Source organism: Topomyia yanbarensis, chromosome 2, assembly GCF_030247195.1.
Source record: "Topomyia yanbarensis strain Yona2022 chromosome 2, ASM3024719v1, whole genome shotgun sequence".
Taxonomy (NCBI): Eukaryota; Metazoa; Arthropoda; class Insecta; order Diptera; family Culicidae; genus Topomyia; species Topomyia yanbarensis.
In genome coordinates, this window is record NC_080671.1 from 136,671,238 (window position 1) to 136,688,360 (window position 17,123).

The 17,123-nt window shown below is 35.9% G+C and overlaps 1 protein-coding gene across 5 annotated transcripts in view; it reads left to right on the forward strand.

The window, feature by feature from the left end:
• The window catches only part of LOC131681462 (uncharacterized), a 48,577-nt gene extending 31,896 nt beyond the window's left edge, over positions 1–16,681 (forward strand). The window contains exons 2-7 of one of the 5 annotated variants that reach the window (XR_009303931.1): positions 6,903–7,417; positions 7,475–7,632; positions 7,691–8,171; positions 8,359–8,772; positions 15,378–15,570; positions 15,636–16,681. Coding sequence is in view for 4 of the 5 variants with exons in the window: in XM_058962262.1 (XP_058818245.1) it covers positions 6,903–7,417; positions 7,475–7,632; positions 7,691–8,171; positions 8,359–8,772; positions 15,378–15,411 (1,602 nt within the window). In the remaining variant the exon portion in view is untranslated. Of the gene's footprint in view, positions 1–6,902; positions 7,418–7,474; positions 7,633–7,690; positions 8,172–8,358; positions 8,773–15,377 lie in introns of all 5 variants that reach the window. The other 4 variants (XM_058962262.1, XM_058962264.1, XM_058962263.1 and 1 more) reach the window with 4 other exon arrangements.
• The last annotated feature ends 442 nt before the right edge of the window (positions 16,682–17,123 follow it).

Sequence of the window (17,123 nt, forward strand, 5' to 3'; positions counted from 1 at the left end):
ATAGGAAAACTGCGGTTGTTTGCATCTGGCCTATCAAGACAACACCCAAAATGAAAAAAAAACCATATGCATTGGATGGTGTTTATGTCAAATGAAAATAACCCTGCGGGAAACATCTATTAATTTTTTCTGACATGGCATCATTTGTCGTGAAATTCGATATGCCAAATGCTTCTGATAGTGTCAAATCCAGACTGTCAACATATTTCTTTATTTTAAATTTAAATTTTATTTTTACGTTTCCTGAGTTGGAAAAAAAACTGGTTACGTTCAATATAATGGTGGAAATGTATATTGAATATTCACATACATACAATGGATCGACAGCCACGAACTTGAGATGCTATGTGTCATCGCAGAAACACTTTAAACCAGAGGCGAACCCAGGAGGAGGGTCCGGGAGATCTGGACCCCGCCGAAAATTTTCAACTTGTTAAGAAATTTTAAATTCGTTTCAATTTTACAATTGTAGTTTCAAACTCAAAATCATTTCAAACCAATTTTTTTCACTGGTTTGTTGGTGTTCATTTCAAAATCGATTCAAACCCAATATTTTATTCTGGCTCCTCCCCAGCATGAAACAAAAATATATAATATTTAATTAGCTTAATCAGCATTAACTCAATGGCATCTTTCGGCTAACTTATTTTATCTTGCGGGGGTGTGCGTGTGAAGGGGATGAATAACCCGCTACCGAGCCACTCCCAGCCTATCTTGGTATACCTACTGGGTGAAGGTGATTGAGATGAGAGAGAGGTGGGTCTAAAGAGGATGAATGAGGTGGTCGTTTGAAGGGGACCAGTTGGAGAGCTTTGATGGGGCGGAACCTCACCGCATACCCCTAGCCACACCTCTGGTTAAATACAGAACACTTATATTAGCGGGATTAAGTTGGTCATGTTCAAAGTGAGTGCATAACCTTTCTATATGAGAAAGGCAAACATTTGTCAAAGTTCAAAAGAATCAATCTTCGTCAATTTTTTTTAGTTTATATCAAATCTCGACGTTTTATGTATTTTAAAGACATTTGGCATCAAAAATAAAAATTCGATTTTGAAATTTTCCTTTCCTTCAGTTCCTGTTTATAGGAAATCAAGAACCGTCGTAGGTGGCCAATGTGGCCAAACCGACTTTGGTGATCTAGACAGGTAAATCCAAGTATTATTTTGCATTCATTTTAATAGGTTTTGCATCATTTTGATATCATGGTGATACCAGTTTTATAGCAATTTGCTGTGAGGGCGCACTCTTCAACCCGTAGTCCAATCAATAAAAAATGCAATGGCAACCGATGGGAAGGTTGTACCTTTCATTTGAGACTAGGTTTGTGCAAATCGGTCCAACCATCTCTGAGAAACAGAGGTGACATTTTTTCCACATACAAATATAAACACATACATACACACAGACATTTTCCGATCTCGACGAACTGATTCGAAAGGTAAAAGACTCTCGGACCTCCGGGCCGGGATTAAGTACAGCATGTTCAGAGTGATTGCATAACCTTTCTATATGAGAAAAGCGAAAATGACAGTTTTGTTACGAAGGCAGTACTGCCCATAAAAGCATAAGAGTCCCATATTGAAAAGCAGCAAGCCGAGAAAAACGCTGTTGAAGATTTATATTCCCATTGAGCCTTATGTATTCGTGATCTAACGCTAGATGTCGACCGCCAGAGAGCATGGAAGTGCAATGATGATGTTTTTATTTTCATCTGTCAAAACACATTGGAAAGTAAATTCTGATTTTTTTTTAAATTTAATCAATATTATAATTAAATGTTATTTCTTCTAATGAAAAGTAATATTGATGAAGAAAATATGTTTCCTACCTCTGAAAAATATCCAGGTGGTAAATTTCTTGTTACTTCACCCACATTTGTTCTTCCGGTTTCAATTTATACTAAAATGAAATTCAGAGATTGTAATTTCGATAGAAAACACGATGGTGGGCAAAAACCACTGGATTAAAGAGTGTAGTTGTTGGTAGTCGAGGTTATCCACTGATAAGTCCAATTTCTAGATAAACATTTTCCATATCTAAAACAACCAACCTAACCTCAACAATACAAAAATAATTCCGGATCTCAATAATTCGTAATAAAATATTGAGTTCAACTTAATGTTTTGGTGTCAAACGAAAGAACGAGTGTTTTCTTATCACCTGTAATCAAGCTTTTTGTGAAACTATGTGATATTTATTTTAAAACAATTAAAATAGAACAACCATCCTATACCATCAATGCAAGAAAATGTTTTCATCATCATTTGACTAGTACCAAAAATGAAATCCAGTTGGCGCATCGAGCGAAAAAGTTTCACGTTTGAGAGCCAATGGGACAACCATGGTTTGGTATTTTTTCGATATTTTCGAAACAAACCTGGTAATCTTATTTGTGCATTGTGATTCAGTAGTGATACAGAATACAATCCAACAGATAACTCATTTTCGACAAAAAAACATATGGGACTCTTATGCTTTTATGGACAGAGTAGCTCCGTCAATTTTCATTATTTTCACATTTTGTTTTACAAACACTTTTAAATATATACAATTCGATACTCCTAAAGTAATTTATATGAGAATTCATTGTTATTCAAAAAAAAATCACGAAAAATCATTGGATCTTATCAACCCCTCAATTGTAGTAGCTTGACAAACTATACGTCAGGAATGAGAATTTGGATGCGCTTGAACCGAATAAATATTTTCATTGGCCTTTTAAATATATGCAAGCTTTTGAGAAATAGCAGTGTTGAGCTGTTGGCCATAAAACTTTTATACAAGGAACTTTGATGTCAATTGCTTCTGTAGTGTATGTGTATGTATGTTTACAATATATCCCAACTACCTGTAGTATTTTATGGAAAGAATTTGTCTGCATCTATATTTCTATACATATACAGTGGAGACACGATTTTATCAGCACTCAATCAACCCCCAATTTTATCCACCCCCGATTTTATCAGCTTTTTTACCCGATTTTAGCAGCTTCATATAAAAATTGATAGTTGGTAGTTTGATGGGCTCTAGCAGACGAACCAAGTTTAATTCGAGTAAATCTTTTCTTGGGCATATACATTTCTTATCTTAGAGATCCGCAATGCAAAAATAAACATATATTTTTTTTAAATTTTGCACTGTCGGACACCCTTAAGCGGAACTTAAAGTAAATAATCAGAAAAGATTGCGAAGCTATGTCTAAGGACCAAAGAAGAATATTTTAAGAGTTTCAGTTTATTAAAAGGTCAGAAAAATATATGTCCCGATTTTATCAATGTCCCTGTGTTATCAGCTTAAAATTCGCCAAGGGCTGATAAAAACGGGTCTTAACTGTATTTATTACAAGAATAGATATAAATACTTTTAGCTCTGAAGATGGAAGGTAATAGCTCTATCGTATATCCAACGACCCATTACACGAGTATCCAGACTACGTGATCTTTCGATAATTTGAATATGTATAATGTATGCCTTATTTGTGATTAAATTAATATTACGAGAAAAAATTTCTGCACACATTCTAGTTATATTCGTTCATTGCGACTAATATTTATTCTATGAGAATATCAGATATATATATATATATATATATATATATATATATATATATATATATATATATATATATATATATATATATATATATATATATATATATATATATATATATATATATATATATATATATATATATATATATATATATATATATATATATATATATATATATATATATATTAGACCTCTCCACATTTTGAAAAAGTTTTGAAATATACATGGGTCAGCTCAAATTTTTGTTCTAGGTGTGAATTTAAGAACTTTCGCCAAAAATGGCTTAATTTGCACATGATTTAGAGGTGTCTCCAATCAAAAATCGTGTTTTTGCTATGTTTCCATGGGAAGATCACTTACACTCTGATTTGATAGACCCTACATGTTCACATATCATCAAAGGTTGTTCCTTACGCATATCTTAACATGTTTTAACAGGTGAACATAGCTCTAATCGCAATAGAAAATTTGTTAACTGGATTTTCATATAGAAAAGTATATCAAAACCAAGGAAAATTAGTAGTATTTTTTCTTGGTTTTGGTATTCTTTTCTATATAAAAATCCAGTTAACAAATTTTCTATTGCGATTAGAGATATGTTCACCTGTTAAAACATGTTAAGATAGGTGTAAGGAACAACCTTTGATGATATGTGGACATGTAGGGCCTATCAAATCAGAGTGTAAGTGATCTTCCCATGGAAACATAGCAAAAACACGATTTTTGATTGGAGACACCTCTAAATCATGTCCAAATTAAGCCATTTTTGGCGAAAGTTCTTAAATTCACACCTAGAACAAAAATTTGAGCTGACCCATGTATATTTCAAAACTTTTTCAAAATGTGGAGAGGTCTAATATATATATATATATATATCTGATATTCTCATAGAATAAATATTAGTCGCAATGAACGAATATAACTAGAATGTGTGCAGAAATTTTTTCTCGTAATATTAATTTAATCACAAATAAGGCATACATTATACATATTCAAATTATCGAAAGATCACGTAGTCTGGATACTCGCATAAATCTGTAAACAGGAGATACTTTCTCACAGGATTATGTTTGTTTATCTGTAAGTTAAGTCTACATTGTACTGTCGTTTTTGTTCTATTTCTGTGCAGAAGAACGTGTGTCCTTAAAATAGTTAACCCATTCATGCCCATGTTGTTTGTAGACAACAATGTTTTAAACAGCTATAACTTTTGATTGAGGCAAGATTTGCTCGCAAAAACAATTAAAGCTAATAAATGTGACTATTGCCTTTCATTTGAGCATTAACAGTAACAAGGATCAGCTCAAGATCTGAAGTTATTGCAACTAGTCTGATAGGATTCCGATGGAGCAGTGCTGCCAGGGACAGTTTACGTTGACGACGGAAAATGAATTTTTCATATATCTTCATTATGTTGCAATATTTTTGAAAACTGATAAAACTTCGATTTATTTTTTGATATTATAATATAATTAGCAAGGGACTGGAAGGTGAAGTATTTTTCAAATATTAAGAGCCATAGTATTCAAGGAAGAGCAAGGATTTGAAGTAAGAAAGTTTTAGAAAAGCGTGGAGTAGGGTCAATGAACAAGCTTAGAGTTTCCCGGCTACTTAACTCTTTGTCTTCTGCAACGCAATGTCAATTTAGACTGTCTTTGGCTACGTTTTAGGGGAACTGTGGGTAAGACGGACAGGTTGGGTAAGACGGACACATGGTTATTTTAGGCATATAGCATATAAAGTTCAATTGCATTATATGAGTACTCTCTCTTTATGGAAATTCTTGAATTGTGAAGCACTCAGTAGGCCTTGAATATTGTTAAATGCGAAAAATTTAAGTGAACATTGATAATCAGTAGTGCGTCTTCGTGCGGATGTAATTTTTACATCTCTGATTTTAAGGTTTATCGAGGAAAAAATCATTTTTTTCGCGGGTTTTTTCTTGTATTTCGATAATGTAACACTTAAATGACATCTTCGTTGAAAATATCAGGTAAGTTCTTATACGAGTAAATAAGTGCGAGCGTTTAAAAAATATGTGTACTGATGGGGCAAGACGGTCAGTCTTGATTAATTCTATTGATTCATTCTTATATGACTTTCTCGCGTGTAGAAACGAAATTCTAGCAGTCAAACGTGGAGAACCATCCAGTTAGCTGAAGTCTCACATGTAGTAGACTGCAAGATGTACGTTAATGTGACCGAGAAAGAATACGGAATTCCTAGGACCTGGAAAAGGTAGACGACTTTGTGCAAGTCCCATACTCTGGCTATGTGTAGTCGAGGAACTGATGTTACCAATTGCGTATTTAATATGTAACTTTCCAGTTTTGTATAAATGATTTGACTGATCATTGGATTGTATTGTATAGCCTCTTTATGAAAACGGAAAAAACGATATTAGAAAATACATCATTTGCTTCAACTTTAAATTGAACCCCAAAACGTTATTTTTCACCTCGAATTGAACATATATATTAAGAAGAACCACAAACTATCCAAAACATCCGTTAGAAACAGTAAATTTTAATATTTTGTGTTGTGATCATCCTTCCGGCGATATGTCCGTCTTACCCCTACCATATGTCCGTTTCACCCGCAGTCTGGAAAAAGTGCAGATATTTCTTTGTTTTCTATTTCTTTCAAAAAAGATACTTGTTGATTTTTGTAACATAATCCCTTTGGGCACTCGAAAGCCAACATATGGAGCTACAATATAGAGTATTTCATGTTGACAAAAACATGCTTTTACTATGTTTTATTTGAGTATAACCTTAACATGTCCGTCTTACCCCCAGTTCCCCTACATGCAATTAGACTAAATGTTTTTGGAGAATTGTATTGAGAATTGGAAGGTAAAAACTGGGCAGCTTCTAGCACTGTAAGTGAAGCACTTATCTTTATGAAAAAAGACTTCGTGTTTTTTGATCTCACCGTTTTCAAGTAAAAATAAAATAAAAATAAATAAAACCCTACATGTACTAGAAAAAAGTTGGGCGTGAAAGGGTTAACTATAATGTGTGAACACTGCTGAGCATTAATCAACCTTGTTTCTTGTATATGACTTACATGCTCAGAAGCTTATTGTTTTAATCAGCTTCGCGATGGGCAGAAGGATTAACATTTTGATCCAGGTTATTATTTATGTATCTCTACTCAATTCAGCCCCGAGTATAAAATGCAGTTTTTTTCCTTTTGATTACGTTGGTCCCCTGATAAGCTGCTGTGTGCCAAGTCGTCGAAGTTCTGTGAGCGAATAGAACTATGAGGAGAATCCACGCTTTTAATTGATCAATTTTTATCTTCGCTGACTATGCAATTAACAAATCCATTTTTCCACTCCCCAGGTGATAGTAATCTGCTTTCTATCTATCATACCATGGCCGGGTCCAAGCGTTTTCAAGATATCATGCTCTCGAGACAGTTCGCGTGTGGTGCGCAAAATAGTCCAATCCAAATGGTTACCGATATTGGAGAAGTACCAGGTACAGCTCCCATTGGAATGCCCATTTCATCCATTGCGCGACATCTTCAGCCCACAGCAGACTGCCAAACAGCAGAACCGTCCAAGCCAGTGGACCTGCGGGTTCTGTGGTAAAAGTTTCTTCGAAGAAAAGCATCTCGATATGCACTTTGAGAATCGCCACAAGAGCAAAATTAACCTGGCAGAGGACGCGGTCTGTCTGGCGGATTACTGTGACATGATGCGCTGCGAAGTGCTGATAGCGAAGGATGCTACGCTTTCGTTCGGTGTAGATCCCAACATGATGTCGACCGATATCGAAGTGTGGAGTGAATCGACAGCCTACCGAACAGCGCTGACCACATCGGGACCAAGAGATTTGGCGAAGGTGCCAGTGAAGTAAGAACTTCAGCTGTAGAATCAAATATGAATACTCTACAATATTTTGTTTTTAAGGAAATCGTTTCTTCCAAAGATTTTACAAACAATTAAAAATGATTTTTTGAGTGACCGAAAAACGCAGACGTCTGCACTGAGTACAAAGGAGCGACTGTCGAACTGCGACGTTTCCGAGCATCGAAAGCACCGAGTGAGCAAGCATTCCAACAGTCCAGGTATTCTGGGATTCAAATATGTTTCTGTGGACGCATGTACATTTACTTTTTCTTTCAGGCGAACATGACCACTTGGTCGAGGATATCGATGAAGACATTGACGAAGAAGACGATGAAGATGAGGATGAAGACGACGAGGAAGATGAGAACGATAACGATAGCAATACGACCACACAGTGTGAGCAAAATCTGGTTGACTCTTCGCTACCGCCTGTCGATCGAAAGCAACAGAGATTATCCGAAATGCAACGAATGAAGGCTAACTGCAAAGCAGAGGAGTTGGACCAGCTGAAGACCCGTTGCGAGATTCTAGTGAGAGATTGCATCGTTGGATTGCTGGTGCAATTGTCTCTGGACGACTTTAAAAGTATGGAGGAAGAGATGAACCGAGCTGTCTGCTGGTACTTGACTTGCGAACGATATTGGGAGGATGGTCCCCTCGACCAAAGACCTTTCCCATGGGGGCTTGTTTTTGTACTGGTGATGGTGTTGTCCTTGGGAGTATGCCTGTGTTACTACATTATCTGGATACTATTTGAGTAAGTAATGTTTTTGCAATTGCTTGTGTAAATCAAACCTATCTTTAACAGAACTGTGATCTTTTGAACTATTTCAACAGTATTTGAACGCTCTACTTCTCATACCTCTCCTTTTTCGTTTATTGCATTTCTTAACTTTTTGTTGTGAACTGCGTATGTCTCGCTGATAACTCGACCCAAAAACTAGCAGTGAAGACCAAAGTCCCATGGGAAGTAATCAGATCACTGCTCATCCCAGTCCAACCCACGGGCGGCACTATCTGCAACCACAGTCGTCAAGCATTTATCATCTCCAGGATGGCGGTCACTCGGCGACCAGCCTTAACAGTCTTGGACAGGTATCGAATATGAATTTGGTATCTACGGGCGTTTCGAGTGGAACAGATCTGCAACACACGCCCCAGATTCATGCTACACAAGTACCGTACGGTGATGAGAGCGGCTATGGATATAGCGCGGGCGGTTCGAACGCCGTGGTGACCGATGGAACGGGCATCGCAACCACCTCGATTGGTGCCGGCGAATTCAGCGAATTGGGTCAGAGTGAACACTACATCTACGTTACCTATCCGCCAGAACTGAAACGAAGACTTCTAGAAAGGTATGGTAGTGACATCTACATGCAACTTTTGCGGAAAGATGCATACGAATACTATTAGCGGTTACCTTCGGTGTCGTAAAGTGTGCTACCTCTTTTTGTTGTTTACTATCTTTTACTTACATCTTGTTTTAATAGTACACAGATAACTTTTATCATCTCAAATTTATAACTTTAGTTCACAAACAGCGCAATGGTAGTACCCTTCGCTAAGACCTACTATTCATTAGCCGGGTAATGCTGAACACTACTAGTGTAAGTCACTTGGCTAAGCCTTTAGTTACAAGTTGTTTGTTTCGCATAGTAATTGCTGTATGTTTGCCATCTGTAATGGGGATGAACTAAACGGTGTCGGAAACAAAATGATACCTAGACATAACGGTCTCGAAGTGAAGCAACTTTAAGAAAACGAATTATAGAGTTTTATGCTGATCATATGTCTTGTACGTAAGACTTGACATTCCAAAATATTTCTTACTCGAGTGTTTGCCACGATTTGATAATATCATAATTATATGTCTCAATAGGCCAGCGACTCAATAGTTTTAGTATGGTCAAACTAAAGAGACTAGAATAACAAAGAGACGCCATGTTCCGTTTGGAATTCCAATTTTACTGTCAATGTCATTCCAAACGAACAAGAGTCAACGAACAAGTGTCAATCGTAAATGTTTAGCATTATGTGGCATTGTTTTTAAGGAAGTATTGTTATGCAATTCATTAAAATTACTAAAGATTTTAAAGATAAAAATTATATCCTCAAACCAAATTTGTTACAATACCATCGCGTTTGGAAACGCTAAAGAGAAAAGGGCTTGGTTTTATGGGAGTACGAAATTCAGCATGAGGGTAACGAATACCAAATGATGCAAATAAAAAACTTTGGCCTAATATGGTTTTGCTGCTGAAAAAAACGATTCCTGCGGATATAACTATGTTTTAGCTGGTCGAGGAACTCAGCAGACCAGAAGTCGCATCGGATTTTTAGATTGGTTAGAAAAAACAAACGGAATAACAAACAGTTTTGGTGAGGCTTGCACATTTGCAGTGTTGCCTGTGACCTGTAGCCTGGTTGCTAGTTGAATTGTTTTCACTGAACTAAGATGGCGTCTCTTTGATATTCTAGTCTCTTTAGGTCAAACTACCGATTGAGCATAACAAATTGAACTACGATCTATTTCGAGCATGATAGACAGTGTGGCCATAAAAATGCGAAACTTAATATATGTTGAATTATTGGGCTGTTAGCTTCATTTTAATATAAGCAAAATAGTGGGATTCGTTTCGAAAAAGATGGGTGGGTAATGTTTGGCATGGAACCGGACTGTCATATCGGCGCATGGACTGATAATCCCTATGTAATTATACTGATAACCGGCCATCAAGTCAATTTTTCAATATGTGTTAGAAATATAACCGGCGTTTTAAACTGACATCAGTATGTTTGACACCTCTTCAGATTTAACCAGGAGATTCCGATGTTAAGAGGCTATCCCGGATTTTACACTATTTTCTGCGAGACCAGGAGCAATTTGTACCTTTTAGGACAATTTCATTTATTTCTTTGCAATATATTTAATAGCAAAAATTGTTAGACATCTTTCGTAGTGATGAACATTTTGACAAAAATCGATTTTACCAGATCGTTTAAAAAAATAAGTTGAAAAACTACAAAAACTTTTGTTCGATGAACAGAAATGAAATCGTGCGACTAACGAAATTGTTCAACGTACTAAAAATAAATACGCGCTTTCCATAAATATGCGTATGATATACAAACATTTAGTAAAATAACGAAACACTTCATTTCAATCTTGAAAAACGGTTTCGTCATCGACGATAAATTTCATGTAACGTACACTGAATATGTAAAATTACGAAAATTTTCGTTCTTCATGTCGTCATTTTTTTAAGTTCGTGAAATAAACGAAACCAACTTGGGTAAAGAGCCTATTTTTACACTATGAGGGAGAATTTCATTAATTACTTGCCCTACAATCGATAGAATGCGTGTAAATTAGCATTGGGATTTTTGCATTCTTTCTTAAATGGATTTTTACGGGAAAAAATCTACGAAAGATGCTCATAAATATTAGAAAGATATTCGTATATTTCATCGAACAATTCGTTTGACTTATAAAACCGATTTGTAATAAATCTACGAAAATTGTTTAGTGGTTTTTGTGAAAAACCTGCAATAAAAACACCTCCATGGAACTACGGATGATTCATCATATGTACGAAAAATTCTGTCCGAAATCAATTCGTAGCAGGTGTTCGAATCTTTTCTCTCAGAACAACATATTTCAATTTTTTGTCCAAAACTTAATGCTAAAAAAGCACTTACGGTTTTAATAGTTCTGCACTACAGATACATGAAATATTTAAGCCAAACTTGGGTTAGTAAGAGCGGAATTATGTGTATTATGTGGGCACTAGCGACGATGATCATACCCTGTCTGCAAAGCGAGATCATACACACAACCGCAGCTATCGCCCAACATATTTGATGGATAATGAACTAAAAATTAGACACCAGACGATAATAAAAATCCGAGCCTTGGTATCTAGCGGGGAAATTAAATAAATCAATTGGATCGTACTTCGGAAAGAACCTTTCTCCGATAATCTATAATTTGTCAGAGTTCATTTCCAAGAACGTCATGCAGCCTCTGATCATTTCCTTCGCCACACAATATACATAATGATTGGAATCAGCGTTTTGAACAACTTAATATAATGACATACGAAAGTTCATAAAATAAAAACTACAATCTCCATTCATACATCTTCATCGTCATCGTGGTCGAACAATCCGTGTGCTCCAAATCATGGCCAAAATGTATTCTAGAATTTCAAGTTACTCAATCTTGGGCAGCCACTCTCCAGTCTCTTTGAACTCCCGCGACATTACACACAACCACACCCAAAACGAATCTTTGGGAGCGCCAATGCATCTGTTTTGAAGTAGAATACTTCTAACGTTACAATATGGGCGTCCCTTTTCAAAAATTTCTGCTGAGATATTTTCCCAGTTTTCAAGTGCGAATAACTTCCGTTGTACTGATCGAAATAGCTTTATTTTTGCACTTTCTGATCGGAAATATGTGCACGTATATTGTGTTTGATTCCGTAAAATGTACGTCTATTATAAATAACGAAAATAATGCATTTTGTAAAGGTGGTAATTGTCTGCGCTGATTGGTCCGTACATTTCAACCAAGCAGCGAGCGTTGCTAGGACAGCCTCTTTGTTACCCAATGAACTTCGCCAGGTATAAGAGAAGTTTGCTTTCTGACCTCGTAGTAGCTGTTACGTTTTGTGCCAGCTCAAACTCTTCGGTTGGAATATATTGAATGACTGCCGCCAGGCATCATTCCATCCAATCATGCACAGGCGTGCCAGTTACATGCATACAATGATCAGCACACATCACAGAAAAAGCAGAACGCCCTTTTTTCGGAGTTCAGTAAACGGATTGCAAGTGTGCGCGTGCGAAGGGGTGGTTGGCTGCGAGAGACCCCGCTCTCTTGCTCTTTAAATTATGCGTGGCGGGCTCAGATAAATCATCATTGTGTTTTTTTTGACAGGCGGTAGTGCGATTGACGATTTGATTAGCATTGGTTGTTGTGTTTTGTGAAAGATGTTGGCTTATTGGATACTTATTGCATACTGATATAATGTTTCTGCCGTTGATTCGATACTCGGGGACAACTGGAACAACTTTTTACATATCATCTATGTATATGCTGCTATAAACACAGTTTAATTGTCTAACTGCTGCATGTATGACGGGATGTGTACATCCACATTAAGACCGGTTTATTTTATGTTCAGCTAAATGATTTTACTTATTTCGCAGTTCCACTAGTGAAATGCTCCATTAAAAGTAATGTCCTGGCACTACATTCGTTGTTGGTTATTATCATACGTGGCAATTTCAGGGTTATTGCGAAAACTCCACGCAAAGAAACCTGCTTGCTGAAGGTTTGAACATATAATGCATTGGGCATTCGCCTTAACTCTCTAATGCTAACATTCCACGCGCAAATACCCGTCTGCTGGCTCTCAACTGTAGAGTGAGTTCAATTTACAGTAAATCCAAAAACTTTTTATCCGATTTGGCCCTTAATTTACTTTATTTGTACATGCCATACTTTAAAGTGGCCTATTTCTAAAAATATTCAGTCAGATGAATTCATTTTGATCCCACTATAGATATGTGTAATGAAATATTCAATTATCAGGGCCGGTAGGTAATGTGGGTAGTAACGGTAGACGGTTCACTTGAAAATAATCGAGTTGGTAATTACCCACTTGAAGCTTTGGAACAAACCCAACATTTGAATTTTGTGTCTCGGGTGCACGTTTGAAATTTTCAAGGCATGACCAAGATTCCATTTGCACAAACGCTTCGCAAGTGATTTATGTGAATGTAATGCAAGCGTACGTAGGGGTAGATGGGGTAAAATACACCCGTAAGAAAATATAATCATAACTTAGCTATAGACCATCAATTGGGAGAATTTAATTAATGATATCATTTAGCCAACATTTGACTCTGAAATCACAATCGCTTTGCAAAATATTCAGGAACATGGAAAAAATTCTATTTTTGAAAATCATAAATTGCTCTTTGAAAAATGGGCAGGGCAAAACGCACCACAACAACGGGACACAACACATCATAACAAATATCGAAATAGCTGACTTTAATCACATAGAACAGACATATAAGCTAGAACAAACTTTCCCGAAAAACCTGTGTAAACATTTAAATGAAAATACGTTGAATATCACCATCGCATATAGGTTTGCATGCGTGAGTCACCATTGTATCCAAGTTTGCATACAAGTTCCGTATAGCGATTGCTGGCCGATCGAAGCGCCGACCAGTGGCAAGTTGCTACTTGCTGTTGTCATTTCAAAGCGACAGTTTAATTTCTTACACAAGTTGAAAACTTTACTTGTATGTCAGTTCTCAGTGCTTTAATGCAGAAGAAAGCAAAAATTGCAGCATTCGCATTAACAGCCTTAGTGTATTCTACTTCACTTCGGTCGTCTCTGACATTACCTACTCAACTTTTTGTCCACGTGGTATATGAACGGCCCCTAACATTGTTGATATTATTAACACTTATAAAAGATTCACTTTTGCTTATAAACGAAGATTTTCGCATTTTTATAGTGCATACCGTATATCGTCGCTGTTGTGCTATCTTATGACAATTGCCATTTTTAGGGTAAAATGAGTTAGATATGCCACATTACTCGTCTAACGAATCTCTACAAGATGGCGTCTCCAGAATTTTGAAATTTTGCTTGGTTACTGAAATATAGCGAGAAAAGTGATTAGAAATTGTGAGTTTTTTGCTTCAAATCATTATACCTTGGGATTGGCTCAAGTTTTAATAAAAATTTTAGTTGCTTTTATGTGTAAAAATGTTGTAGGAACACAATGGCATAATAATTTTCAAAAGAAAAATACATGTATTGGGAGAAAACGCAGTTTTGGCTTTAAACTGGAAATATTGCCTATTTGGCAACACTGTAACTAAAAATAACTATTTTTTCTTGATTCCCTGACTCATTTCCTTCAAAATGCATCTAACCGATTGTTTTTAGACCAAATGAAGCCAAAGCTATGAATAAAAGTTCATAATTGGTGATTTTTTTCTTTGGAAAATTTTCCATGCACGATTATGACACGTCATACAAATTTTTGCATCAATACACACCTATAACACATGTGAGTGTGACTTTTGTTTATATTTTTAGTGAAAACTCGCAACATAGTCAACTGATCTTCGTAATATTTGAGAGATTAGTACAGAATAGGTAGAAGCATAAATTGTCTTCTCTGAATTGTTTCTATCATTTATAAGTTTCATGATATTCAATCTCAAACTTTAAAAATCGTTTTTCTCGAAATGTGCAAAATGGCGCTTGTCATAAGATAGCACAACAGCGACGATATACCATACACGCCGAAAAATGTTATGGATTGAATTCAATAAAACAAATTAGTTATGGTTCCTACCAAAAGATTATTGATTCTTGTTTCTGTAGTTTTTTTTTTTAATTAAACAAAATTGTTTGAAATTATAATAAACAAATCCCAAAAACCAGTCGGAATTCCGGCTGGTTTAAGCCAGAATTCCGCCTCATTTGCCGGCTGTTTTTACTTGGATTATATTCCACATGAAATATGTTTGTTTCCATTATCGTAAATGTTGTTGCGTGTATGTCAGTGCCTCGTCTAGCTCAGCTTCCGATCGGATTAAATGTTAAAAAGTTTTGAGACATATAATATTGCTGAACATGTGTTGGCATAACATTTCAACCTGCCGAATTTTGACTGAACATTCGTTTACGCCATCGTTATAACATTACCTTGCATGATTAAACTAGCATCGTTTGTAACTATCGTAGTGACTGTTTTCTCTGGCAAACCCATCTCAAACGGATAATTACATATATCTATCAATATAGGCTAGCCTTCCTATAGTTGTGTTCTTGTGTGGTAGATACCTAGTTAGTATTTCAAAAACTATTCCTCATTCTTTATTAACAACAATGATTTCCCAATTTCGTCTGTCGATGTATAGGAACTCAGCATCTTTTCTAAGAAACTCCAAATAAGTGGTATATGAGGGATTTGAACGCCAATCCGCAGCATGCAACACAACCCTGCTATGCAACTCTCTGTCCTCTAATTTTCTTAGATATCTGTACGTCAAAAGAACAGAAAAAACCAGTACCACTTTGAGTCCAAAAAACCAGCAAAAAACAGTTAAACTAGTTAGTAAACCAAAAATTTTCTTGTTCTTTTTTCTTGTTTCATTGGTTTTCTTTTCTTCCTTTAGCTGCTACAATAGAACGACCCGACTATGAAATTAGATTGAGAGTAACAATAGGAATCAATCTGATTGATTGAGTAATGTTGAACTCACTCATTTAGGATAATCAAACAACACAACCTGCTAGTAGTAGAACAGCTGTGAAATTAATTAAAGAAACCTTAAATACTGACCCGGGACTGTAGGACTAATTGTAACAAACTTAAATCCATATTCAACAGAGCACAACAAATATGTTATAATAGGAAGGAAAGAATGTCACATCGAGAGCGCTTAATGAATGGGAATTTTCAGAACGCAATGCTTTAACAAAAAAAATCGAAGAACTGTTGAACGAGGGTGACTTAAATGACACTAAATAATAGTTTTCACAATTTAGCACGATTGTAGTATTATTATTTGTAGATAAATGCAAGTTTCAACAAATTCCTAGTTTGTATTTTGCAAACTTCCCAAGTGTTTATTTGATCAAACCAATAGATTTGATTGTAGACCAGAAGTTACATACATACTTTGTAGTAGTACATAGCCAATAAGACCAAGCTGAAAAGCCCACTGCGGTTTAGTTTTAATAAACTTTCAATGGTTCAGTTTTTTACGACTATAAAGTACAAAGAGAATGCTAGTAATTCTGCTACATACTCTCATACTCGCTTCAAAATAGGTATAGCAAGAATGATATCTTCGTTTTATTTCCTCAAGTTTAGATAAAGAGTCAGAGCGTGAGAGCGAATTTTCTAGCCAAGCCTGCCCAAACTGAATTGTACGAATCACGTAAAAAGGATAATCAATAAATTGCCCTATCTGTATAGGGAGAAAAATGCAACTCAACTCCATTTTCTATTGAGACTTTTTCCTAGTCCTTTACTTTGGTGACATGTTTGACTAAATCAAATGATGCGATAGTAAATAGTAAGTAATAGCAGAATTCAAGCAAACTAAACAAATTGTAGTACTACGAAGGTTAACTAATCTTTCGAAGCGCAGGTGGCTAAACAATGTAATTGAACAACTAAATCAATAAAATTTATAAAACAACTGTTGCACTATTTTCCAATTTTCTTTGGCAAATAAAATCCGAAATTTCCAATGCTGTTCAACCAAAGCACACCTTTTCGATTATTTCGTAAGTCTCTTCCGTCTATTTTGATCCGATTTTTTTTATCAGGACCAGGGCCTAAAATTCTCATACCCATTCAATGAACGATGAAATTCACTGAATTCACCTTCGTCTTTTCGCTGCCTCCTTCGTTACTAAATTCACACAAAGCGAAACAATAAAGACAACGCCCCTTCTTCTTTCGATTCTATGGATGCGAGTAGCAGAAGTAGTGACTTTCGTTTTCCTATGACAATACGAAAATTCAATCTCGTTTTAATTTCAAATCAGTAATTTTGAATTTTATTTTAATTTTCATTAAATGAAATTATAGCAATGTGCATCATACAATGCAACTAGAACGCCGCAAACACAGGAAATACGCACACCACTGC